The sequence below is a fragment of the Chaetomium strumarium genome, assembly GCF_033439665.1.
Source record: "Chaetomium strumarium strain CBS 333.67 chromosome Unknown B0T15scaffold_4, whole genome shotgun sequence".
NCBI classification, from domain to species: Eukaryota; Fungi; Ascomycota; class Sordariomycetes; order Sordariales; family Chaetomiaceae; genus Chaetomium; species Chaetomium strumarium.
Window position 1 is genome coordinate 1,254,788 of NW_026944432.1, and position 23,586 is coordinate 1,278,373.

The 23,586-nt window shown below is 55.1% G+C and overlaps 8 protein-coding genes across 8 annotated transcripts; 5 read left to right on the forward strand and 3 right to left on the reverse strand.

The window, feature by feature from the left end:
• Positions 1-26: 26 nt before the first annotated feature.
• B0T15DRAFT_396114 (major facilitator superfamily domain-containing protein) lies at positions 27-1,764 on the reverse strand (the record flags this gene model as incomplete). Its single annotated transcript, XM_062864815.1, has 5 exons — positions 27-1,046; positions 1,118-1,337; positions 1,424-1,450; positions 1,521-1,626; positions 1,689-1,764. The coding sequence occupies 5 exons, from the start codon at positions 1,762-1,764 to the stop codon at positions 27-29; spliced, it is 1,449 nt and encodes a 482-aa protein (XP_062721170.1).
• A 2,899-nt stretch (positions 1,765-4,663) lies between these two features.
• On the reverse strand, positions 4,664-6,020 carry B0T15DRAFT_195707 (uncharacterized protein). Its single transcript, XM_062862507.1, has 4 exons — positions 5,913-6,020; positions 5,564-5,824; positions 5,074-5,472; positions 4,664-4,996 (listed from the first exon to the last, which is right to left on the reverse strand). The coding sequence occupies exons 1-4, from the start codon at positions 5,971-5,973 to the stop codon at positions 4,776-4,778; spliced, it is 942 nt and encodes a 313-aa protein (XP_062721171.1). The 5' UTR covers positions 5,974-6,020; the 3' UTR covers positions 4,664-4,775.
• Positions 6,021-8,260: 2,240 nt separating this feature from the next.
• B0T15DRAFT_485016 (pseudouridine synthase) lies at positions 8,261-10,145 on the reverse strand (the record flags this gene model as incomplete). Its single annotated transcript, XM_062866268.1, has 3 exons — positions 8,261-9,588; positions 9,659-9,689; positions 10,143-10,145. The coding sequence occupies 3 exons, from the start codon at positions 10,143-10,145 to the stop codon at positions 8,261-8,263; spliced, it is 1,362 nt and encodes a 453-aa protein (XP_062721172.1).
• On the forward strand, positions 9,947-10,796 carry B0T15DRAFT_532156 (HotDog domain-containing protein). The gene has a single exon (XM_062869296.1). It carries the CDS (start codon positions 10,271-10,273, stop codon positions 10,688-10,690), a length of 420 nt encoding a protein of 139 aa, XP_062721173.1. The 5' UTR covers positions 9,947-10,270; the 3' UTR covers positions 10,691-10,796.
• A 392-nt stretch (positions 10,797-11,188) lies between these two features.
• B0T15DRAFT_511316 (uncharacterized protein) lies at positions 11,189-11,762 on the forward strand (the record flags this gene model as incomplete). Its single annotated transcript, XM_062867905.1, has 2 exons — positions 11,189-11,300; positions 11,404-11,762. The coding sequence occupies 2 exons, from the start codon at positions 11,189-11,191 to the stop codon at positions 11,760-11,762; spliced, it is 471 nt and encodes a 156-aa protein (XP_062721174.1).
• A 988-nt stretch (positions 11,763-12,750) lies between these two features.
• Positions 12,751-13,483, forward strand: B0T15DRAFT_396112 (ERV/ALR sulfhydryl oxidase domain-containing protein; the record flags this gene model as incomplete). Its single annotated transcript, XM_062864814.1, has 2 exons — positions 12,751-13,028; positions 13,090-13,483. 2 exons carry the CDS (start codon positions 12,751-12,753, stop codon positions 13,481-13,483), a joined length of 672 nt encoding a protein of 223 aa, XP_062721175.1.
• Positions 13,484-13,946: 463 nt separating this feature from the next.
• On the forward strand, positions 13,947-15,277 carry B0T15DRAFT_195757 (nucleophile aminohydrolase). Its single transcript, XM_062862508.1, has 6 exons — positions 13,947-13,967; positions 14,056-14,228; positions 14,303-14,348; positions 14,414-14,428; positions 14,503-14,778; positions 14,873-15,277. Exons 2-6 carry the CDS (start codon positions 14,195-14,197, stop codon positions 15,189-15,191), a joined length of 690 nt encoding a protein of 229 aa, XP_062721176.1. The 5' UTR covers positions 13,947-13,967; positions 14,056-14,194; the 3' UTR covers positions 15,192-15,277.
• A 2,555-nt stretch (positions 15,278-17,832) lies between these two features.
• On the forward strand, positions 17,833-19,756 carry B0T15DRAFT_195952 (cyclin-domain-containing protein). Its single transcript, XM_062862509.1, has 2 exons — positions 17,833-19,382; positions 19,444-19,756. The coding sequence occupies exons 1-2, from the start codon at positions 17,967-17,969 to the stop codon at positions 19,636-19,638; spliced, it is 1,611 nt and encodes a 536-aa protein (XP_062721177.1). The 5' UTR covers positions 17,833-17,966; the 3' UTR covers positions 19,639-19,756.
• Positions 19,757-23,586: the final 3,830 nt, after the last annotated feature.

The following is a 23,586-nucleotide window of genomic DNA, read 5'->3' on the forward strand; positions in this document are numbered from 1 at the left end:
CCGCCGTAGGCTGTGGCCCAGCCGGCTCAGTGGTGAGATGCCCTATCGTGATCCGCATCCTCCTCATCGTCCTCATCACCCTCGAGCCGTATCTCGTGGCCATCGCCCTCGCGAACAAACAAGCTCGCAAGGACGTTGCAGGCCGCAACCCCGCTCAGCCCCCAGAACACAGCGCCGACGACGCCCCTCGCCAAGCCCAGCCCATACAGAACGCCGCACAGCACGGGCCCGATCGTCCTCGCGAAACTGCTCACGCTCTGCCCGATTCCATGGACCGTCCCAAGGACGCTCGGGTGCGGCGTACAGTTGTTCACGAGGATCGTCTGAGCGGGGAGCGCAAAGGTGCGGCCAACGACCTGGAGCGAGATCACGCAGACAATGGCCGTCCATACCGCGAGGCCGTCCTTGGGGTGCGGCGGGGCGCTGCTGGACGGCACGAGGCTCAGGTAGGGCACCAAGAAGTAGGTGAGAGGGAAGCACAGCAGGAAAAGACGCCAGCTGCGGACCGTGCCCAGCCGGGCCGAGAGCCAGGGGTAGACGCCGAGCTGGAGGCCGATCCCGATCACGCCGAGAATGGCCATGGCCATGCCCACTTCGCGGGGATGCAGGCCGAGGCCTCCGGTGAAGATGAACGGCAAGCGCTGGGGAAGCGCATTGCGTAGTGACTCGGCGGCGCCTTGGCCCGGGTCATAGACGGGCGTCGAGAGGAAGACGAACCACAGAGAGTTGAAGGTGCCCACGTGGAACGCGAGGAGAAAGCTGGCCGTGAGCGTGGAGATGACGTTGGGCGTGAAGATGCGTCGGAAGGGGAGTCGCTGCGTATACCGGCGTCGGGAATGTTTCCGTCTCGAAGCGGCACTGGCCCCTGAAGAATGGCGCGAGTGGCTACTCCTTGCAGGGAAGTGCGGCTCATCGAGAGCAAAGGTTCGATCATCGGTCGGCAGCGGCATGTAAGCAGCCCCTGAACGGTGGCCCGAAAGCCACCGACGCAACTTTCGCCCCAACTCCAACCCTCTATCCCGCTTGCCGAAGCGCGAGTCGAGTGTCTGGGATCCCATGTCAGCAAACGTGATCGGAAGGCGGGTCCGACGACACACTCTTCAGAGGCATAACCCACCTCCTCCAGACATAGCCATACGCCAAGCATCGCGCAGAGCAGGAAGAAGGCAGATACAAGGTTCGGGGCGGCATAGGGGAAGCGCTGGAAGAAGTCGACGTGGCCAAAAAGGTCGGGGTAGCTCCTCGCGGGATCCGAAAGCACGCCGCCGAGGATAGGGCCGATGATGACGCCAATGTTGAAGGTCATGGGCAGCAACAGGAACGCCCTGGACTGGTACCTGCGAAACTCCATTTCGTTGAGCACTGCTCCAGCGAGGGGAAAGGGGAACAACTCCGTCTTAAAGGGATAAATATCGAGACGCACTTCTTCTCACGCACCGTCTCGCTGATCCTGTAGGAACCGTGTCAACAGGGAAAGCCACGCACGCGCGGGTCGGCAAAAGGGGGTTGTTAGTTCTCACATGGTCCTCAGCACGCCCACATTCCCGTTCGTGATGCCTCCAATGGACCTGAACACGAGGGCCTGCCAGAACGAGGTCGAGAAGGCGAAGCCAACGGACGACAAGACTGCTGAGGTAGTTAGCTCGGCGTGCGGAGCGCGCGTTCGCTGCTTCAAGGGTCTCTCTCACGTGTACCAGCCAAGCCTATCATCAACACGGCTTTGCGGCCGAACCGGTTGGAGTCGGCAAGTCGCCCCCATATCATGGCAGTGAGGAATTGCGCGGCCGTGAAGCTCGCACTGGGGGGGGGGGGGGGGGGAACTGCGTTAGGAGCCAGAGTAGAGTGTAAGACGAGAAGGCCGAGAAGCGGAAAAAAAGTAAAAACGTACTGCAAGACGCCGGCCTGGCCTGATATGACCGAGTCTGGCGCACTGGGGTCGAACCATTTGAGCTGGTAGAACATGTAGGACTGGATGGACGTCTGGACCAGAGGTTCGCTGAGCCTTGCTAGGGTAATGACGAGGAGCTGGTCCTTGCGGGGCAGTTCTCTCCACGACGGCGTGGAAGTGTCCGTCTCGCGCTTGCCCGCGTCCTCCGGCCCTCCTCCCGTGTCTCGACATGCGCCGTGCCCAGATCTTGGCGGCCGCCCGTCATGGCGGGCAGCCGGGCCATCCTCGCCGGGGCATGCGGATCCGGAGTCCCGGCTTGGCGCATCGTGTGGGGAAGCCAGCCGGACGAGGCCGGCATCCGGGTTGCCCGCTAACGGTCCGGCTTCAGGACCCACATCAGAAGTTCGCATCGCCGAGGAAGCTACGTGCCCGTGGCATAAAAGTCCCTTTCATGTGAGTAGGATAGGTAGTGTACTGTTACACACGATGTGACAACCGGGAACCTGGAAAGTCCTTTGTGACCTTACAGCGATTGCCCCCAGCGACTGTGTAGAGAGAGGAGCACGAGCATTTGTTTCAGACCACTTAGTGTACTGGCAGTGACCCTGTATAGCTGGTGACGTGAGTGTTGCCCCGCAGTTTTGATGTTTCGAACAGCCAATAGAATCAAGTGTTCTCTCTAGGTGTCGTCTCTGGTGGGGTGAGGTGTGGGCAGCTAGAAGCGGCTAGAGCTCGATGGCTTCGATCACAACGGTGATCAGCAACCAGCATGAAACAGCGGAATCTGCCGAGACACAACCGTTGCATTCGTTCTCCGACAGCTACCACCAATGTTGCATAGCAGAGCCTGTAAGTTTAAGCTTAATGATTGCCGTAATTTGGGAGAAGGTATCTACAGTCCCTGCTTACATAGAAGTAGTACTTTACTTATTCACTAGCCTGCCTATTTATCTCGGCACCGAGGGGGTGCGATATCGACGACGGTGGGGACCATTTTGAGAGGAACATGCCCTGCTGCGGCTGCGGACAACGTCAAGTGGAGCCCTGGTCAACGTCGGGCTCATCGCACCGTTGAAATATATCGACACGGTACGCCGCTGTCCTAGATCCAGAGCCGGCTTCAGCCGATATTCCTCCGAAGCCCCCCCAAGAAACAAACCAAGTGGACCATACACTATGTGTAGCCCAGGTCTGGGTCAGATGGCTACTCTTAGCCACTCCCTATCCTATGTCTTTGCAGGCAGCTAGTACAGGCAAGATCCCGATTCCTTTCTGGAGGGTCCCGGCTGTCGAGGACTATCCAGTGAGGTATCAAGCTGCATCTCGAGAGGAGAGCCACTCAGTCACCACGAGAGACCAACAAGTCCTGGCCGACAACCCACCTTCTCTTGTCACGTTGAGCTTCTGATGACGCCTGTGGTGCATGTGCATTTATTGTACATACAGCAACAGGCCGGTATTGCCCCATCTTCGCCGAGGATATTCAAAGACCGGTGGTTTTCATCGAACGCCAAAACCGAATAATCAAGCCAACCAGTCCGCAACCTTCTTGCTCAACTTTCTCAGTCTCCCTAAAATCGACCTATCTCACAAGTAGGTGTACACAGTCAATTTAGCTAACGTGAGTTGCGGCCAACGTCTGGGTCCTGGCCTCAGATCCCTTGCGTCAGACGATGCCCACTATCTCCGGAACCCGGAGTGGAGGGCTGAGTTGAGGGGATGCTTCACCAAGTTGATTGGCTTCTGGTGTGGCTTCGACAACATGCCGAGCTTCACAGTTTCCATCGCGACAGGTCCGTTACAACTTACGTTGAGCTTCTAGTGTGATGTACTAGTACTTCACTTGGCATTTTTTGAGCCGTCCACGGGCGTGGTCCTCAGAGCCCTAGGTAGTTATCGCTAGTATACAATGGGTAGTTTCTCCATCCTGGCAAAATAAACTAAACTCACATAGGTCTTCTAGTTCACTACTACACTATGTCACTCCTGATAACTGTGCTTCCAATGCTTCTTTCCTTCTTTATCTTACATTATCGATTTCCTACTTGATTTCCGGAGGCGAGGGCTACGCGTCAGAATGGTGTCCAAACTATATACGTTTGGATGCACTGTATAGTGCTGTATTGTTTGTGAGTTCGGCTTGATATGTGGGGGAGGAGGCAGTATCATTGTACGGATCTAGTACGTCATGGGATGGTGAGGCAGAGAGACATACAGGTACGTCGGGGAGTGCAATCACCAGAAAACAACGCGTCCGGATGTCCGGGGCCAGGGACCAGCGATCCAAAGGTGTGGGGTGATAGAGATTTGAGGTTCCGCGGGGAATCGACAGATTGTCTCCTACCTTATGAATGCAGTTGATGGTTGATGATTCATGACTACGTGCCGCGTTCCTGAGGACCCTAGGCTGCAATCACTGAATCAGTCAACCCCGCCCTTTCACTTCTGGAAAAAGCTCGATCATGACGTCTGCCTACTTAGTAACCGTTGGTTTTGTCCGATCATCAAATAAAAAGGGCATGCCTGTTCCCGCGTTGGCGCATAGCTCAGCTAATACTAAGCTCAAGCATCACAACACACCACTCTGTCGATTGTCATATCTTTCTTTGCAACGCTCTATCTATGATGGTAGTAGTTACAACTCTTATCAGCCAATCTAGACCAATTCAACGCTCACTCTTGTTCCAACGATAACTCGAGTACCGTCCCGGTTCGGCCCTCGAGGCAACATGGTGAGCCATTCAATCGCTAGCAGCGACGGGCGGTCAGCTCTGGCTTAGACGTCATCTGCACCTCCATAACCTTGTGGTGTCAGCAAACTGCTGATCGTGTCCCCTCACGGTCGGTTCCGCTGGACATACGCCGGAAGCATCGCGGCAATGTGCTTTCACCTTCCGGCCCTGTTTCCTTCCTCAGATTCGCCTGCCCTCCCGTCTCTTGCCTGCATCGTCGGGTAGATCTGCGATGAAGTTGGCTGGACGGCATGGCGGTGCGATGGCGTCCGCAAATAATACGGGTCCCCTGAATACACGCACCACGGTGGTGCGTGTAGATAAGCCGGCGAGGAGTGAGTATCCTTGGGACTCGGGTATCGGCTGGCAGCAGAAGCTACTGAGGGAGCAAGCATCCCGTCAGCAAAAAGGGGTAGCAGTAGAGAGTGCCAAGGCCCAAAGCTGCCGACATACCTGAGTCAGCCTCCCGAGGCTCGAGTTTGATGGAATGCAGGGCCGGCGCCGACGTGTTGCTGGCGATGATGGCGGGCTCCATCACAGGCACGCTGGTGGGCATATAACCAAACTCCTTGCCCGGGCCACACGGGCCGGGGCTCGATTCCACCGATTGTATCACAGGATTCACAGCCGGAGACGGAAGCGGCACCACATGGCTCTGCCAGTGGTCATATCGGTGGGTACTCGGCAGAGGCGATGATCCGAAGTTAGAATGCGGCACGTTGCTGCTATAGTTGTTGCTGTGCCCTGCTGCTGGCGACGGCCCATCCACAGAGTGTACGCACGAGAGTCCGCTCTGGCTCGTAGGGATAGGCCCTGTGCCGTGGCCGAAATCTACCTCCTCGAATGTTGATGCTGAGTAAAAGTCCAGATCAGATGTCAGGCAAACCCGGGGGTTCTCGGCCGGTGAACTTTGAAGTGAGCGGGAGGCCCGCGGAAAACATACCTGGTGGATGAGAATGTCTTTCGTTGTACATGAAAGCAGGGCAGCGTGACAGTTCGAGCAACTGGGCTCGCAGGTCTCTGATCTCTTCATGCAGGCTCAATGCCGTCTCTACCGATCTCATCGACCTGAGCATCTCGACCTCTCTCCTGAGGCTATCGATCGTTTCCTTGTTGCGGCGCCGTATGGCCTGCTGCGCGAGCCGATCGTTCTCTCGCTTCTTCCTGCGCTGCTCTTCCGAGAGATTGATGACCCTGCGGGCTCCTGCTCGCAAATGCACTTGGCGTCAGATCGGGATCAAAGGCAAGCGCTGGCAAGGGGGCCCAGACGCCCACTTGCATGGATGACTCACCTTTCACTTTCCCCTTTGGTGGTTTATTCGGGGTCTCTCGCGGCGGGGGCTGAAATGACATAGTTTGGAAGCCTTGTGCACCTTGTGCGCCTTTTTGGCAGCAATCTGCCGACCTACAAGCCTCGTACAACCGACAAATCGGGATAGCAGACGGCCGCGAGTAGGATGTGTTGAATGCGAGTCGAGGCCTAGGCCTGTTGCTTGAAAATACTGCTGATGACGACACCGTCCAGCGGCTGGAAACCTTTTAAGGATGTATGTACTTCTAAATATGTATTATTGACCGAATGGAACTTGAAGAATAAATTATAACGATGCAACTCGAGCTCAGTTCAGGTTGTGTGTCTGAGGTATCTTTGACCAAAAAGCCCCGGGAGGGGCTTAGAGCGACTTATACAGCCTCGACTTTGCCCCCCGAATAGAAGATCGGGCGTATGCCAGAGCAGGCCGCCCCAGACGTGGTGTCCATACCCACCCACTCCTCCCTGTGGCGATGGCCAGACTCGGCAGAAGGGGATCGCTGCTCCAATAAGGTGGGCACAGCCTGGGGCCGGGAGAGATCCAGTAGGTACTAGTACCTACTATGTGTACACGGAGTGCCGCGTACTGGTACTGTGCAAAACTCGTGAGCCCTTCCCGGTCCTTCGGCCAGAAACCGGAGGATGAATACAACTTGGGTGTGTGTGTCGGGTTTCTCCGCTAATCCCCATCCGCACTCCTCGCGGACTCCGCAGCCTCAAGGGCCTGCTTGCTGGCTTCCCACTTGATCCCGCTCGTCGCGGCTTGCTCTGATGAGATCCTCACCCTGGTGCCAACACAAGCGACCACATGAAACATCTGGATCCGACCCGAAGCATGATAGTCTGGAGAGCCCGGTTATCAGCCATGGGTGTCGGGACAAGAAACAGCCTCCTAAAGCCAAAAGGTAAATATCTGTTGGTCCAGGGTTTGCTACGATCTTTCCCGCGGGGCTCCACGGCTATCATGTCGCCCCCTCCGTGGACGATGGAGCAGCTGGGAAACAGGAACGGAGTTGAGTGAGCGTTGATAACTAACGGGGGAAAAGTTGGTTGATTCTTTCTACTAGTACATACTAGTCTGAGTGCAGGGAGCGCTGGCCGGAGCCATAGAAATAGGGCCTAGACCCACTAGCTAAGAATGACGACAAGTTATAACGGCCAGAGTTACGTTCTCCATTTAACAGCGTTGAAACGGTCTGCCCAAGGACACATCCGGACAGGCCAGGCCGTTTTGAGCCGATGTGCGCGGGGGCTGCTTGTGATAGGAACCCCAGCCCGGCCTGCCTGCTAGTGTACGTACGAAACATTGACAGAGCTCATAGGTGGAGGTTCTCCGTGCTGAGTCATGACCCAACCTTAACCACCTCACCTTACCTAGTAGTACATGCATGAGCCTTGTGGGCGCCGGCAGCCTGAGCTCTCTGCCACAATGATTCATTCGGACAGCCTTGCCCTTACAGACACCTCCTGTCGTCACGCTTTCGAGCAACAGCTTTCTATCCTTCACGCCCTTGCTTTCCATGCTGTTCTCCCCTGTCGACTTGGTCATATACGCTGTCTGTCGGCATCGTCAGAAGCGGGTGGGTACTAGTATTTGATATGAACTGATCGGCTGACATGCAGGGCGCTCGCTCCAATGTCACGAGTACGGCTACTCTGTATTGCTGACATTCATCTGGCACCACCGACCTTACTCTTCCTACCAAACCCGCTTGGTCAGCTGTGGTTTACTACACCAGCACCTACTCCAGACTGCTGGGCGCGTAGCACTGTGAAAGGGATGGTGGGACTCAAGCCGGAGCCGGCTTCGCGTTCTAATGTTGAGGACCACCATCAGGGCTCCCGGGAGAATACTCCTTAGCTACAGTGGCTGCCAACTGGAACTATTAAGTTCACGGCTTGATAGATGCAGAAGCGAGAAAAGCCCCAGTTCCCCAGCGGGTGTCTTAGCGCGCGAACTACTAATGCAAGGGGGTCCGAGAAATGTAAAGCCGAGCCTCCGGACTATCGCTGCAATCCACCTTGAGTCCAGTGTCATTGTCCCGGCCTTCCAGTCTAAAAAGTGGCAAGCACAAGAACCACGAAAATCGCGCCGCACAGTAGACAGACCTGGCGGCCGGGGAGATAGGCTTACAGGTAAGCAAAACTTGCTGGGCCACGAGGACCACACGCTTTGTGGCTGTGTCTGGCGAAAAGGCTCTGTTTTTTCTTTGCTTCACGCCCGCGTGTCTCGTGACGTCAACCATCAAGCGGGAAACGCGCGTTGCACATCAGCGGCCGACATGGTACTGGCATCAGCGCCTGTCTTAACCACATCGCAGGCGAAGATCATTCCAAACTGCTGGTCTCGGCTGCGCTGACCAACTCCTCCGTACCCCCAACCTCCGTGGGGCCACTGCTCCCTTCTGGCGGCAAAGCCCAGGCGGGCAAAGGGCTCGTGTAGCTCCAGGCCCCCTCCGCATCCTCATACCGGAGGCTGTGGAGCCACAGGGAAAGCTCTTGCTCCCCTGGATCCGTGTAGAGAGGCGTGTTGCAGAGGGCGCAAACCTCGCCAGACATCTTCTCGGCTTTTTTCTTGTAGTATGTGTCCACCATCTCGTCGTGATATGCAACAGCATCGGCAACTTGGTCTTTGCCCATTCGCGAGAGGCGAGTGATGATGTCCTCGTCACTATTCTGGGTGGCCTCAGCATCGTTGCAGCCCAGGTCGATACCCCAGACCTTTTGGTTGGCATATATCGGGTCGTTCTGAATGGGGTGTCCGAGAAACTGCAAGTGGACTCGGATCTGGTGCGTTCTCCCTGTCACGGGCAAGCACCGAACGATGGAGTACCCCTCGTCTGCCTTCCGATGGCCGGTCGGTTGGGCAGCGGCTGCTCCAGGCTCTTCTTGGGCTGCCGTTGACCCAGCCTCACCCGCTGGTCTATCTGAAGGCGGACTTGTGTCCAAGCTGGAGGCTCGCGGATAGTATGCCAGCCGCTTAAAGACGGTCCTGGCGAATTTGCCGTTGGCTCGCACCCTGTTCAGTCCGAGCTTTGGGGAGATCTGCAGAATGGGCTGGTCGCACACGATCTCACCGTCGGGGAACTTGCCGATAACGCGAGCAACGTACTCCTTACGGACACTGCGCTGGAATATTTGGACGCCTAGCCGCTCCGCTGCCTTGGCATGTTTCGCGATGAACATGATGCCACTCGTGAGTCTGTCGAGCCTGTTGCAGGGCCGAGGGGAGAAGCTCGGACCCCTCTCCGCCTTCATGATCTCGACAACCGAGTTGTAGTTGTAGCGCCCAGCAGGGTGAACGGGGACGCCCGAAGGTTTATTGATCACGACCATGTCCTCGTCTTCATAGATGACCCCGATAGGCTCAGCGCTGACCGGGGGCTCGTGGCGATGAGTCGTGTGAGACACGAGGTCGCCATTCTTTAGAATGTAATGCGGGCCCACCGTTTTGCCATTGACGGCCACTTGGCCAGACTCCATAGCTGCGCGATAGTACTCGAGCGGCCTGTCGCGGAACTCGCTCTCGAAGATGTCCACCAGCTGCCGGCCACGCCATCGTTCTTTGCACCACGTGTTATACGTGTAGAAGTAAGGGCGAACACGCCGCAAACCGTCTTTAAAATAGTATGGCCGCGGCGAGGGTGGTGAAGGCGCTGGGAGAGGGAGTGTAGCCTCAGGCTCAGGTTCGGAATTGGATGGCTTGGTTGGTGCGCAATCCCCGACCTGCCCCCGGGCCACGCCGGTGGCGAGATTGCTGAGCGAAACTGTCATCTCCCTGCTCCCAGCCGCAAGCGCAAGCAGTGTCCTGGATGGGCCCAGTATCATTCAGTGTAGCGCGGCGTCGACTGCTCAACCAACGCAGACATGAGAGTGAAGGTTGTGGTTGTCTGCGGTAAGGGTGGGGATCCACAACGGTGGTTTCGAGGATAAGGCCGGGCGGTGAGAGCGCCCAAAATCCATTTAAGCATGAAGAGTTGAAGACGAATTGGGCAAGTGGGGGCACCGCTTCCTCGGCTTCTTGTCGTCTTCCCTGGCAAGGGTCCGGTCGGTCTGCCGCGGCATTCCATTGACATTCCCGCACTCCGCACTCCCGCACCCAGACATAGAACGATTGAAGTAAACATCGCAGGCTCTATCGAGATTGCACTCTAATGCGCTCGTCTGACCAGAAAACAACACTCGAATCTCCTCGTCTGGCCCCCCGCACCATGGCAAACCTGGCCGAGTTGAAGAGACGGACAAGGGCGGATTATCCTTACATTCTCGAGTACCGAACACGATGGTGAGCCTTCGCCCACTCCATGCCAGTGGCCAGTGTCGCAGTGGCTTTGCCCGATGGAGCTGAACAGCCATGCCAGGAGTGACAACGACATGTACGATCACATGAACAACTCCATCTACAATTTTCTCTATGACTCGGTCATCAACACCTATCTGATCGAGCACTGCGGACTCCACCCCCCGTCCTCTCGACAGTACGGCATGGTTGTCCACTCTCACAATGACTACTTCGCGTCCATCTCATTTCCCGCGTGTGCGGAATTAGCCTTGCGAGTCAACCGGATCGGGAAGTCTAGTGTCACCTACGAGATTGCCCTCTTCGAGAAAGGCCAGGACGCTGTCAAGTCTGTAGGGGAGTTTGTGCAGGTGTTTGTGGATCGGGAGACTGCGAGGCCAAATGCAAACGGAATGGACCCTGAACTACAGCGTGGACTAGAACGTATACTTGTCAAGAGCCGTGCAAGCAAGCTGTAGATATAAAGTATAGACAACAAGACAGATTTTACGCTAACTATTATCGTCTATTGCTTTTGGAGCCCAGCGCTTCGGACTGTACTGCTGTAGGCTTCGGTACATAGGCCCAACCATATTCGGCATGCTGCTTGGGTCACTATCCAGAGCACACTGTACGAGTACACAGTATGCCAGCTTAGTTGCTGTCCAAAACCGGGAACTTTGACTTACACAGGAGTAGACGCCCATGACGTCGTACGCCCACCATCGATTGGGAACAGCCACACTTCTTTGCTATAAGTCGGGTGCCGTTGAAAATGTTGCATCATAATCGAACTAAGCTGATTTTCGATGATAAAGGATATCATAGTACGCGCAAACTCGCCCAAGCCAAGTCATACTCGTGTGATTGAAGAACCACTCTTCCAACCTCCATCGCGCAACTCGTAGGGAGATCTGCATACTCGTCGTACCCATCACACCGTTCTGAAATCCAATCATACCCCAAATTACGCAAAGATGGAGTGGGCCAAAGAACAATACAACAAGCAATACGAAGCCTGGGTTCCGTGGCTCGAGGACCTCTACCTCCGCTACTTCACGCGGGACAACAAGGCGAGCTACACGATGCGTGGCACGTCTCTCCTCCTCGTGTCATTTTCCCCTTCATCTCCTTGCTTCATGTCCTTGCTCGTCTTCATGATTTAGTCCTTGATCTCTAACACCGACGATAGATAACCTCAACAAAACGAAAGTAACCCCTATCGAGCCCGTCAACAACCTCCAAGACGGCGTCAACGACTTTGTCGCCGGCCAGGTAGGCCAGGACGGCCTAGCCAGGCTGGTCGGCGACCTCGCATCGCGTGAGGGGATCAATAGGTTCGAGAGGAAGGGGAAGGACGAGAGAGGTGACTATGTGCCCAGCGAGGTGACAGAACCGGCCGGCGGGGTCGGGGAGATGGCGGCCGGAGCCGGAATTGCCGTTGTGGGAGGGGCCGTCGCCGGTGGCCAGCAGGCTGCTGGCGCGGTGAAGGGCGGAGTAGAGAGGGCTGGGGCCTGGCTTGGGTTCGGCAAGGGGAAGGGGAAGGAGTGAGCGGCGAGTATGACTATGGTCTCAACGTACTGACCGAGTGTTGCGACGTCAGCATTGGTTTTGGACGGCCGGCGAGTTTCTGAAAGGGGTTGGGCCTGAGCTGGCCAGTATTTCGGAGTGCGAGGTTCATTAGGAAGGGTGACCATCATACAATGACCATTTTGTGCGCAAGGAAGTTTGTTTCTAACCCCCTTTAGCAATCTGGAGGTCGCTTTTCTGACCTGTATCTTTAGTCTGCGGGTTCCATGATCCATTTCGGAGAGGCAACAGGTCAGGGACTTGGAGGGTGTAATAAAGGTAAACCACGTAAGGCATCCGGCCAAGCGATGCAAAATTCTGAATGGGGTTGGTTTGTTGGAGTGCTCGGAGCCTTTCTTCGTCTGATCATACACAAAGAAGCCGCCGTGTCTTGCAATGCCCATGATGAGGGTCAGATCGTAGTGCCTCAGCATATGGTCTCAACGGTCGTCTTCCGGGTAGACTGAAAGGACTGCTGAATAGCCTTCTGGGCATCAACAGAACGGCCGACTAGGCATAGTTAGTGAACCAGGAGGCTTGTTGACTGTATACATTTTACCCAGGCTCTCCAGGCAGAACTGAAGAAAATGTTCAATTATCATCCTGTAGGCTGTAAGAGACCTCGGCTTTATAAGTGATTAGCCTCTCGGTTGAGTCGGCTGCAACCGAGCCGGGGGGTTCCACCTTCCAGATAACTGGAAACCCTCACCCCACTTGGCCCCTGTCAGCCTGCAGTAGCTCCTGCGCACTGACACGGAGGCATCTGACGACTCTCGTGCCACACCAATCGGCCATCCTGAACTCCGGTATTCAACCTTCTTTGTGTCTCCTTGTTGAAGTCACTCCTTTGTAATATTTGCTCAGGGATAGGCTCATAGCCTCCCGGTGTGTTCGTGCGGCTGAGCTTTCCAGCTGAGTCATTTCAACTTCGAAATCTCGCTCGTTTGGGACCTTGACAGGAATCGAGGCAATGGCGCGACGACAGCATCTCACGCTAACCTTGGTGGCGGTTATGGTATTCGTGGGCCTAATATACGTAATGTCAGGCAGCTCGAATACTCAGCGATACCCGACAAGGATACCGAGCGGCTTTGAGAGCAAGCCGGAACATCGAAGCCACGAGGGTAGCGGCAGCGTCAGAGACAGTGACAGTGACAGTGTGAGCGTCAGCAACCCAGCCTCCAGCATCTCAGACACCATCCTCAATGGCGGCTCCATTGCGCCCAAGCTTGAGAATGCAACAATAAAGTATTTGCTCTTCTCGCACCTCCTTACCCCTCTTCTTCCGCTAACCCGCCCCTTCCTCCAGAGCCGAATTAGGCCGGGCCTCCTGGAAGCTCTTCCACACCATGATGGCACGCTTCCCGGAGAAACCGACGCCCGACGATAGCCTCGCCTTGAAGACGTACATTCAGCTGTTTGCGCGCCTCTATCCGTGCGGCGACTGCGCCTCTCACTTCCAGAAGCTGCTCAAGAAATACCCACCCCAGACAAGCAGCCGGAATGCGGCCGCAGGGTGGGCCTGCTTCGTACATAACGAGGTTAACAAGCGGCTGAAGAAAGAGCAGTTTGATTGCAACAAGATCGGGGACTTCTATGACTGTGGCTGCGGGGAGGAGGACGGGAAGAAGAAGATAGATGAGTTGAAGGAAAGAAATGGCGTAACTCTGGAGAAGGAGGAGGGCTTGACAAGGGGAGGGTGAACAGCTTTTGGGAGGAGGGTTGTTGTTTATTTATCCTATATTGGCTCAAGTCTCTACTGGTATATACGGCAGTGCTTCCCACGGCTGCCGGCGGCTTGGGAACTTCAGGCACTGTTCCTCACAACGAGAAAAGTGCAGCTGGACGGACAAGGAACTGCCCGGGAAGGCTTGGACAGGTTGGAGCAGGTTCCAATCGGCATGGAGGTTTTCAGCGGCAGAACTTGAGGCACGAACCCGTCCACCACCTTGACGTCCCCTCGAGGCACTACCAAAAGAAGGAGAGCTTCTCTCGGCTACGCACATAAATCGGAGAGGCCATGGGCCGTTGTTTAGCTTACGTCTAAGATCGAACAGCTGATACTGTTTCGTGTAATATAGAGTCCCTTGCACTAGATAAGTGGACGAGAATTAGAACTCTAATTCATTGTCTTCCACAATTCCACTGCGTATAGCGTCGATAAGATAATAGCTGCGATAAGATAAGGTAAGTGACGCTCTGGTGCTCACGTGATGCGCCTCAGCCCAGCGAGGCGCCGCGTATGAGAGCTGCCTTGAGCTGGCGTGCATTACAGCTCCAAGCTCGCCAACGTCGAACGACATACCGACCATTGCTTTTTTCTCGAACAGTGACCATTTCCCTGGGCATACGATCTACGACGCTTCTTCTTACGCAAAAGACTTCTACGCAAAAAGATACCGAAATAATCAAAAATGGAATTCGGCAACTCAGGTTCATTGAGTGAAGGTGAGTGGCACGCAGCCCAGCACCGCCTGCTCCACCTGCATCCCGACCTGTTCATTGACCATTGCGCACCGCAGATGGCATCCATCTCGATATGGACCGGTTGAAGAAGGGGGAGGTGAAGTAAGTAGCACCTGGAAACCGACCTATTCCGTTCCTCGTCAACCGCTGACCGCGCTCTCTTCTAGCTTGGGTACCTCGATGTAAGCTCGAACCGCTCCCAGACAACTCACCCATCCCGCGCATATGCAGCTGCCCTAACCACCGAGCGAAACAGCATGGCAGTGACATTCAAAGACGGCGTCATCCTCGGAGCCGACTCGCGCACAACAACGGGCGCCTACATCGCGAACCGCGTAACCGACAAGCTGACCCAGGTACACGACACCATCTGGTGCTGCCGGTCCGGGTCGGCCGCCGACACACAAGCAGTCGCCGACATTGTCAAGTACCAGTTGGAGCTATTTGCTATGATGAATGGCAAGGCGCCAACGACGCAGACGGCGGCGGCGATTTTCCAGGAAATCTGCTATGCCAACAAGGACCGATTGACGTGAGTTTTGTCTGGACGAGATCCTGCAAGGAGAGAATGGGAATCCTCGATGCCGGCAGGACTGAGCTAACTGGGTGTTCGACCTTCTGTACAGGGCGGGCCTTATCATCGCGGGCTGGGACGAGCGGCACGGCGGGCAGGTCTACAGCATCCCACTGGGCGGGTCACTTCACAAGCAGTCGTACGCCATCGGCGGGTCCGGGTCGACGTACATCTACGGCTTCTGCGACGCCAACTGGCGCGAGGGCATGGAGGAAGCCGACGCGGTGAACTTTGTCAAGGAGGCGCTCAAGGAGGCTATCAAATGGGACGGCAGCTCGGGTGGTGTCATCCGTATGGTCGTGCTGACAGCCAAGGGTGCTGATAGGCATCTCTACTTGCCGGATACAGACTACAAGGTCCGGCATATGTGAGGTCGTCTCGCCTGGGTTAAAGGGTAGATAGGAAATTATTCCGGGCGACGAGTCCAGGTTATCGAACAGCCGGACCTTGTACGAACACAAAGATACCATCCCTTTCTTCGGGCCACGAATATAGGGATGGATAGACTACGCACGGGACTCCCGAATGCACATGTGCTGCAGCCTAGCCCGGAATGAACGGTTGCGGCGCATAAGGAGAGTCCAGGAAGCGGTGAAGAAGGCCTGGAACCAACGGGATGCTCGACATTCCTGCAGGTCGCGGGCGGATGCGCGGCCAGGAACAAGAATCATTCGAGAGATGTCTTGTGGCTTGCATGCTGGCCCTGGTGCCCGACGGGGCCTTGCCGCAGGATGTACCTAGTGGCGTCAAGTAGGCGAGATTTCCGGAAGTTCTTCCCAATCGTGTAACCCACGCTTCTTTTGCCTCGTGGTTCGGCATAACGGTGTTGGTCATGCTTTTCGATTCAAGCTCCGGCCCTCAAGGTCTGCATTCAAAACGCTAGGGCTGAGCGTGAAGAGAAGGGAGATCTACCCCATCATAGAGTCTGATGAGGCGGACGTTGGTGAGTCCCACCTCGGGCACCGCCAGGCCGGAAACCCGGGGACGATGGGTCGACCGACCCCGCCGTGCACTGTCCTGGGCCCAAGGGGTAAGGGCGGAACGTGGTTCTTTGTTGATTGCGCGATTGCGATCTCGATGAGCCCAGGCACTCGGATTGGATTTGCGGTCCCTTACGGGGGGTTGAATGTCGGTGAGGAGAAGACCCCCGCTCAGAATCTGCTCACCCCTCCTCGTGGGCGCCTTGCGGCATCAGATTGGCTGCGCTTGGTCCCTTGGGCGTTCATCTCAAGCGTCTAGTGCTTCAAGCTCGATTCTTTGATCGCAGCGCCCGGTAGGTCAAGGATAAGAACCCGAGGGGTGTGACGCAAAGTCCCTCTCAGATGAGGCTGGCCGGGTGGGCAAGTCTGATGGTACGGAGTGATCGGCCTCGTAAACAAGCCTTGCGTGACGTTACGAATCTTAGCGATGCAGACGCGGGGATAGGCAGCTCAACAGCAAGCAAGCGATCATCTCCGAGTTCCGAGCAGTTTGAGATACCAGATGTCTCCAAATCTCTGCAGTCTACATACACTACACGGTAGTAGATGGTATCGATATCGGAGGAGTACTCCGTAGTGGACCCGTGGCAAAACTGTCTTTACATACATATTGTAGGACCCCTGCCCGTTGAAGCGCAACTGGGTTTGATGTTCGCGGTTGCCCCACCAATTATGGGAAGAACATTACTTTCTTCTTATCAGTCCACCGCGGGACAAGAAACCAAAAAGCAGGGAAGCCTCTTTCCGGACCAGGAGACCGCGCTTCTTGCCCTCGTGTTGTCATCTACATTTATAACTGCTAGAGCTGCATCAGCGTGTGAATGGAACGCCTGAGGTTGGGCCGGTCTCTCAGCGGTTCCCACGGCTGAGCCCGATCCGAGACTTCCAACCCCCGTTCGGGTTGTCCATGTATCCACACACGTGGCGGGACTCAGATCAGCGACTAGGGGTAGGTATCCGCGTCGCTGCAAGCCCCAAATTAACTCGTGAGACGTTTACTTCTGTCCGCAGTTATTATATCTTGCGACCTAAGCTGGGTCAAGCGAAGTTCTGACTATTCTTCTCCATTTTACTTCTGTTTCTGTCTTTTGGTCGGAACCGGCCCGGGCTGGATCGTGGAGTTCCTCTGATCGTTGACTGACAACCTGGAGCACGACCATCTCGACCGTACTCAGGCACCTTATCTGTCAAAACGTCAACCGTCCCTCCACTGCTCCAGCCCTCCGGCCGCTTCTTGGCGTTGGTTCATGCGATCATCTCGCCATTGATTCCGTCAGCCTTTGCCACCACGGTAGTCGACCGCCAACAAGCCACCTCGTCGTGAAAAGCTTCTTCGCCGCGACCTTCCGCCTCCGTTTGGCGCCGTCTTCAGTATTGTTGCTCCTTGAGCGCAAATCGTAGTAGACGCTGCTCATCTCGGATTACCTCTTAAGAGTTCGAACAGTAGTAGGTAAATATTATTGTTTTTTTTTCCCTTCCCCCTTACCGTTTCCAACAATCGACCGGTGTCTTCCCTGGTCTCTGCGTCGAACCGCTTGCCTCTGCCTCCCATCCAAGTCGCTCGGTTTGAGGCAAGCACTATCTGTTGGCCCAAGGTTCAATGGCGTCATTCTCCGAGACAAGTCCAAATCAGAGTGCACGCCGCGGCACAACCATGCCAGGCGCATTCCATTCGTCGCCCCTGCAGTCTGCACGGAAACAAGCCTGTTTCGGCTGGCTTTGCAGGTTGCTTTCGGCATGGGATCATGGGAATTACCAACGCCAGCAGCATTCCGCTGCCGGTCGTGCGTGTTGCATGTCGTGCTGCCCAGCCAACACGGCCGTAACTTTTTCACATCATGTCCCTTCCCGGCGCCTCATTCCAACCCCCAACACAGGGGTCGCTGTTTGCTAATTCCCTATCGACTGGGCTATTTCTCTACCCCTTAGAGCACTGTCGTGTATTCTGTTGTCTGCAGAGTTGTCCTGTCATGTGCGCCGGAGCAGTCCCGGCTCTTTATCGAGGGGTCAAAATTTCGTCACCCAGAAGAGATCGGTGCTAATTCGCCGCTATCTGCGGCACAGCCTTCATCAGGATCCGGTATCATTGAGGACCCGCTCCCGCCCGATAAACATCATCCCCCCGCCGGCAACCAACAAGCACCCGACTTGGACAGCGAGGACAGCATGGCCGCTCTCATAGGCGATGTCTTCACCGAATCATCCTCGCGGTTTCATGGTATGATCGGAGGGCATTCCCACGACATTCACTATCAGAGCCGCTCAGTCAGTCGGTCCCGCGATCGCGATGCTCAGTCCCACCACACCCCACGCCCGACGGCGAGCCCAAGGAGAGCCTCTACATCAGTAGCTTCCGTACAGAGCCAGGCTCGAAGTAGACGGGATTCGAATGAACCAGTACAGGAGACGAACACAAAAGAGACACACGCAAGACGCTTCTCCGCAACGCCTAAGACCGCTCGACTGCCTTCGCCTCCACCTACATCAGATGCGTCCTCCGAGACCCCTTCTAGCGGCGGCGCGCAGACACAACACGATGTACCCATAGACGGCGCGCAGAATCCCACGCCTGCGTCATTCTCCGCCTCCGGCTCAAGCGCCTCATCGGCGACCACCGTAATACCACCGCAACCGAGATCCGTACCTTCTCCAAGGTATGATAGCAGTGGTCCGCACTCGACTGCGCCTCACGTTCAAACTGCTGGCTCTTCATCTGTTCCGCCGCATCTCGATGATCCACCCGAATCGCCGATACAGACCCAGACAACAATCCGAGTTCGCGATCTCGCGCACATTCAGAGCTTGGCCAGAGCCGACCTGCTCCCCGGGACTGGCCCCAGGGCCCAGAAAGACCCGCCACTCCAACAGATGAAGTACGAGATCAGCGGGATGCCTATTGGAGACATCATCGAGATGGTGGCGGCGCTTTTGACAAAGATCACTACCACCAACGACCTCCAGCATGACGCTCTCAACCGCAACGCGCACCACCTAAGGCAGGCACAGGCACAGGCGAGAGGCGAGGAAGGGAGCGGGGAGAGCAGCATGAGCCCGCTGAGCAGCAGTGTTCTGGCCTTCCACGGCAAGAATGTGCCGGCTATCACCATTTTGAGCTACCTCAGTCGCATCCACAAGTACTGTCCGACCACATACGAAGTCTTCCTCAGTCTACTAGTTTACTTCGACCGGATGACGGAACGGGTCAATGACATGGTAATGAAGAGCGAAGAGGCGCGGCGACTGCAGCTGGAGGCACAACGCCTCCAAGCACAGCCGGCCACTGGGAGCCTGGATGCCGATAAGGACACAGTCATGCGCGATGATGATGATTCGAGTGACGCGACCGAGACTGACTCGGAGTTGGCAGACTCCACTGACAGCGACGACGAGATCGCGGGGCAGGCGGGGCGGAAATCGACGCGCGGCGCATCGGCCACCAACAATAGCGTGCATGCTGCTGCTGTGCAGGCCACGTACTTTGTCGTGGACAGCTTTAATATCCATCGTCTAATTATTGCGGGTGTGACTTGTGCTAGCAAGTTCTTCTCCGATGTCTTCTATACCAACTCGCGATACGCTAAGGTATGCGTTTTTTATCCGGAGCCTTACCGCCATTTCGGCGCGCTGACATAGTTCACTTCAGGTCGGCGGCCTTCCCCTCCCCGAATTGAACCACCTCGAGCTACAGTTCCTCCTCCTAAACGACTTCCGGCTTGCCGTGCCCGTCGAGGATTTAGAGGCGTACGCTACGATGCTGGTAGAGTTCTATGCTCGGGAGGTCGTTGCGCAGCGGCCCCGTCCCATGGGGGGCCGGAATGAGTTGTCGCCATTGGGGTAGGATCCGGCGAGGATGAAGGTGCCCAATTTATACACTTGCGCTACGCCTCAAGACGGACGGGGGCGTTTCTAGAGCGATGAGCGATGGTTTTCGAACGACGCCGGCTGCAAAGAAAGTATGCCTATGTGTACCGCGCTACCCCAGGATTACGGACTAGGGGATTGTATCCCGGTGGTTTTTCGATTAGAGAAGATAATACCACGGCGGGTGTTGTGCCCGTGGTGGTGAGGATGTTTCAGCCGAAGTCAGAGAACATCCTACAAATGTAGAGTGATCCAAGCGGTGCTATTATTGGATCCCAGCGGTTAGTCGTGGTGGTTAAGAGTGTATGGAGCGGATGGGTTGATAGATGGCATTGATGTATGACTGCATCGTTTACTTCTTCGGTTCTCCGGTGCCTCATTTTCGTTTACCCCTTCATGTCCTGTTGCTGCTGAAGAGTGACATCCCCTTGATATCTCCGCCATTGATTACGCATCCGATGACATAATGATATCGCAGTCTGAGTGAATCTACCTTCATTCCCGGCTGCCTCGACACACATACAGTATTGTTTCTATGTTAGGTGTTTCCCTCATCGCAGTCCAGGACCATCCAGTTCCTTGAGCGTTCTATCAAGATAGGAAACGCCTCGGGTTTGGTTCCTTCATCCGATAGTGCGTCACATGTCTAGGAGTGAGGAGTTCTATTCATTTTTAGCCTCCTTGTCAATCATGCCGACTATTGTCGGCGGAACCATGATGTTCATAAACAGGCAGAAGGTAGGTAGGAGTTAGCTGAGGCCGGGCCATGACCTGAGTAATAAGGAGGAAGGGCGAAGTAACTGGCTGTAAATACGGTTACTTGAGTCTTTCACATATCAGGACTGGCAAGATCCAAAAATGCCATATGGCATATAGGATTATTCATATTTCTACACGGGCCTGCAAAGAGCTTATCGCGGCACGGTACATCAGGTAGGCAGTCTTACGGCAAGCCAGAGTGTTTACTACTACTGATTGGGTCTGCCGCTAGTAGGACTTGTTCACTCACCACCGTCCGCGCATATGTTCGATTTATTCTTGGGAGCCTTGAGGTCCGCATGGCCACCGGACCAAGGGGGAAGGAGGTATAGATGGATGTTACTTGCTAAGAATCAACGGGGAAGGGATATCGGCTTGACGATAATTCGGGTAACGTGCATTATAAGCGAGCCGAACATATAAGCGAGTCGAACACTTCTTGGCACAACGCGTCTTCCCTCCACCTAAACATTAGTTTTTCTACAACCCAACATGTCTTCTACTTCAAAGGAAGCCAGGGTAATTTTAGCCCTCAAAGCTCTTCAAAACGACAGGGAACTAAGCATCCGAGCCGTAGCAAGCTCTATAACGTGCTAGTTACGACCCTCTACGACCGGCGCGCTGGCCGACCTGCACGACGCGACACTACGCCCAACTCGCGCCGGCTCACCGATTCCGAAGAGAAGGCTCTTGTTCAATATATAATTGAGCTATCTGAGCGAGCTTTTCCGCCGAGACTACGTGGTGTGGAAGATATGGCTAACCAACTGCTATGCGTACGCGACGCGCCCCCTGTTGGCAAGCTCTGGGCGTATAACTTTGTCAAACGCCAGCCAGAGCTCCGGACGTATTATACGCGTAGATACGACTACCAGAGGGCCAAGTGCGAGGATCCGAAGGTTATTGGCGAATGGTTTGCCCTTGTATGGAACGTTAAGGCCAAGTACGGCATTATAGATGACGATATCTACAACTTCGATAAGACTGGGTTTATAATGGGCATTATCTTCCCGGGTATGGTAGTTATAACCTCGGATGGCCGTGGTAAGGCGAAGCTGGCCCAGCCTGGCAACCGCGAATGGGCGACAGTGATCCAAGGCGTCAATGCCCTTGGCTGGGCTATCCCTCCGTTTATTATCTTAGCCGCGCAGTACTACCTCGCCAACTGGTATACCGAGTGCAACCTCCCGGCCGACTGGCGCAGCGCAACTACCGAGAATGGCTGGACTACCAATGTAATAGGCCTTGATTGGATCAAGCACTTCGACTACTATATAACGCCTCAGACAAAGGGCAAATACCGGTTGTTGATCCTCGATAGCCACGAAAGCCACCACTCAACCAAGTTCGAGCTCTACTGCCAGCAGAACAATATTATTATACTCTGTATGCCTCTATATTCCTCCCACCTCCTCCAGCCACTTGATGTTAGCTGCTTTGGGCCGTTGAAGCAGGCGTACGGTCGCCAGATCGAGGACTTGATGCGCGCACATATCAACCATATAAGCAAGCTCGAGTTCCTTTATGCCTTTTACGCGGCCTTCTTTGCCTCTACCACCAAGAGGAATATCCAGGGCGGTTTTACAGGGGCTGGCCTTATACCGTACGATCCAGAGAGGGTGCTTTCAAAGCTAGATATCAAGGTTCGTATACTAACACCCCCAACCTCACGGCCAGGCACTGTATAATCTTGGGTCTTCTAGACAACAAACAACCCTCGAGAAGCCGAGTCACAGTCAACGCTTATCAAGACTCGCATTGCCAACCATCAAAATAGCTCCCCGACGTCAATGTTGGCTGCTGTAGACCAGCTTACCAAGGGTACGATGGCTATAATGCACCAGGTAGCCCTCCTTCAGGCAGTGGTGTCTTCGCTCCACAAGGCTAACGAGGCGCTAAGCAAGCGCCGGAGAGCCAAAAAAACGAGTGTGCGGCTTGGAGGATCACTTACTGTGCAGGAGGCACAGGAGGTGGTAGGCCAGGGGGCTGTAGGTGGGGAGGAAATGCAAGAAATACAGCTGGATGGTAGTGGTGCTGGGGGGGGTCGTACGAAGGTTCGGTGCTGTGGTATATGCGGCAAGCCTGGACATAATGCCCGCACTTGCCAGGAGGGTGCAGAAGGGTCTGATTCATCTGTTTCTGATGTAATTGTAGTTGGTTTTTAGTGTTGTTGCATTGCAATTGAGGGTAGTTGTTATAGAGTAGTGGAGAGTGTTCGGCTCGCTTATATGTTCGGCTCGCTTATATGTTCGGCTCGCTTATATGTTCGGCTCGCTTATATGTTCGGCTCGCTTATATGTTCGGCTCGCTTATAATGTACGTTACCTATTTCTGCTGACTATACATCCTATCACTCACCTGCAAATGCTCAGACAGAAACTGGGCTTCGAGTCGCCCCGCGATGTGGAGGCTGGGGTCAGCCGCAGGAGACGATGTGGCGAAGGTTTGAGGAGAGGCATGATGGCTGTGTGTACCGAGATCGAGGATCCCCGGTAGGTCACTACCTAGATAGCAGCCGGTGTCGGGGAGGCAGAGTCTGAGAAGAGTGCGAGCGCTCGAGCCATCAACATACCACCTCTGCAGCACACGGGTGGCTGGCAATGTGGTATTACAGCGCAGATGCGGCGTTACACTACTTTGATAGTATCTAAGAGCTGTACTGTACATAGTAGCTCAACGGTGAAAGCCAGAAGGCGACCCCGGCACCGCGGGATGATCTATTCAGACTTAGAACCATCTGAGAACGTACCTTGGTACAAACACATTATATGTCCCGTTCTCAAAACGCAGAGTTCTACTCAAGCCTCGGACTGTTAGATTCATTTGTTATGGTGGGCTCAGCTAACGTAGCTGGAGTCACCCATGGATCAGGTGAAGGCTCTGATTCGGTGAAGCAATTCTAGCCCACTTCGAAAGCTTGAGAAGCGACGGGACTTAAGGTTGGGGCCCGGTCCCGTTTGAAGACGAGATACGTACCTGGATAGTATACTTGTATGTGCATTGGATGTTAGTAGTCTGAAAGATTCAAAGTCTAATAAGTGGGCCAAACATCGAATGTGACTTGGATGCGGTCTTTTCGAGGGCCGCGGTCTAGAACAGCAACCTTGGAAACTCTATTTTCGTCTTGTTTTCGGCGACACCGAGCTCCATCTCCTTTATTATTAGT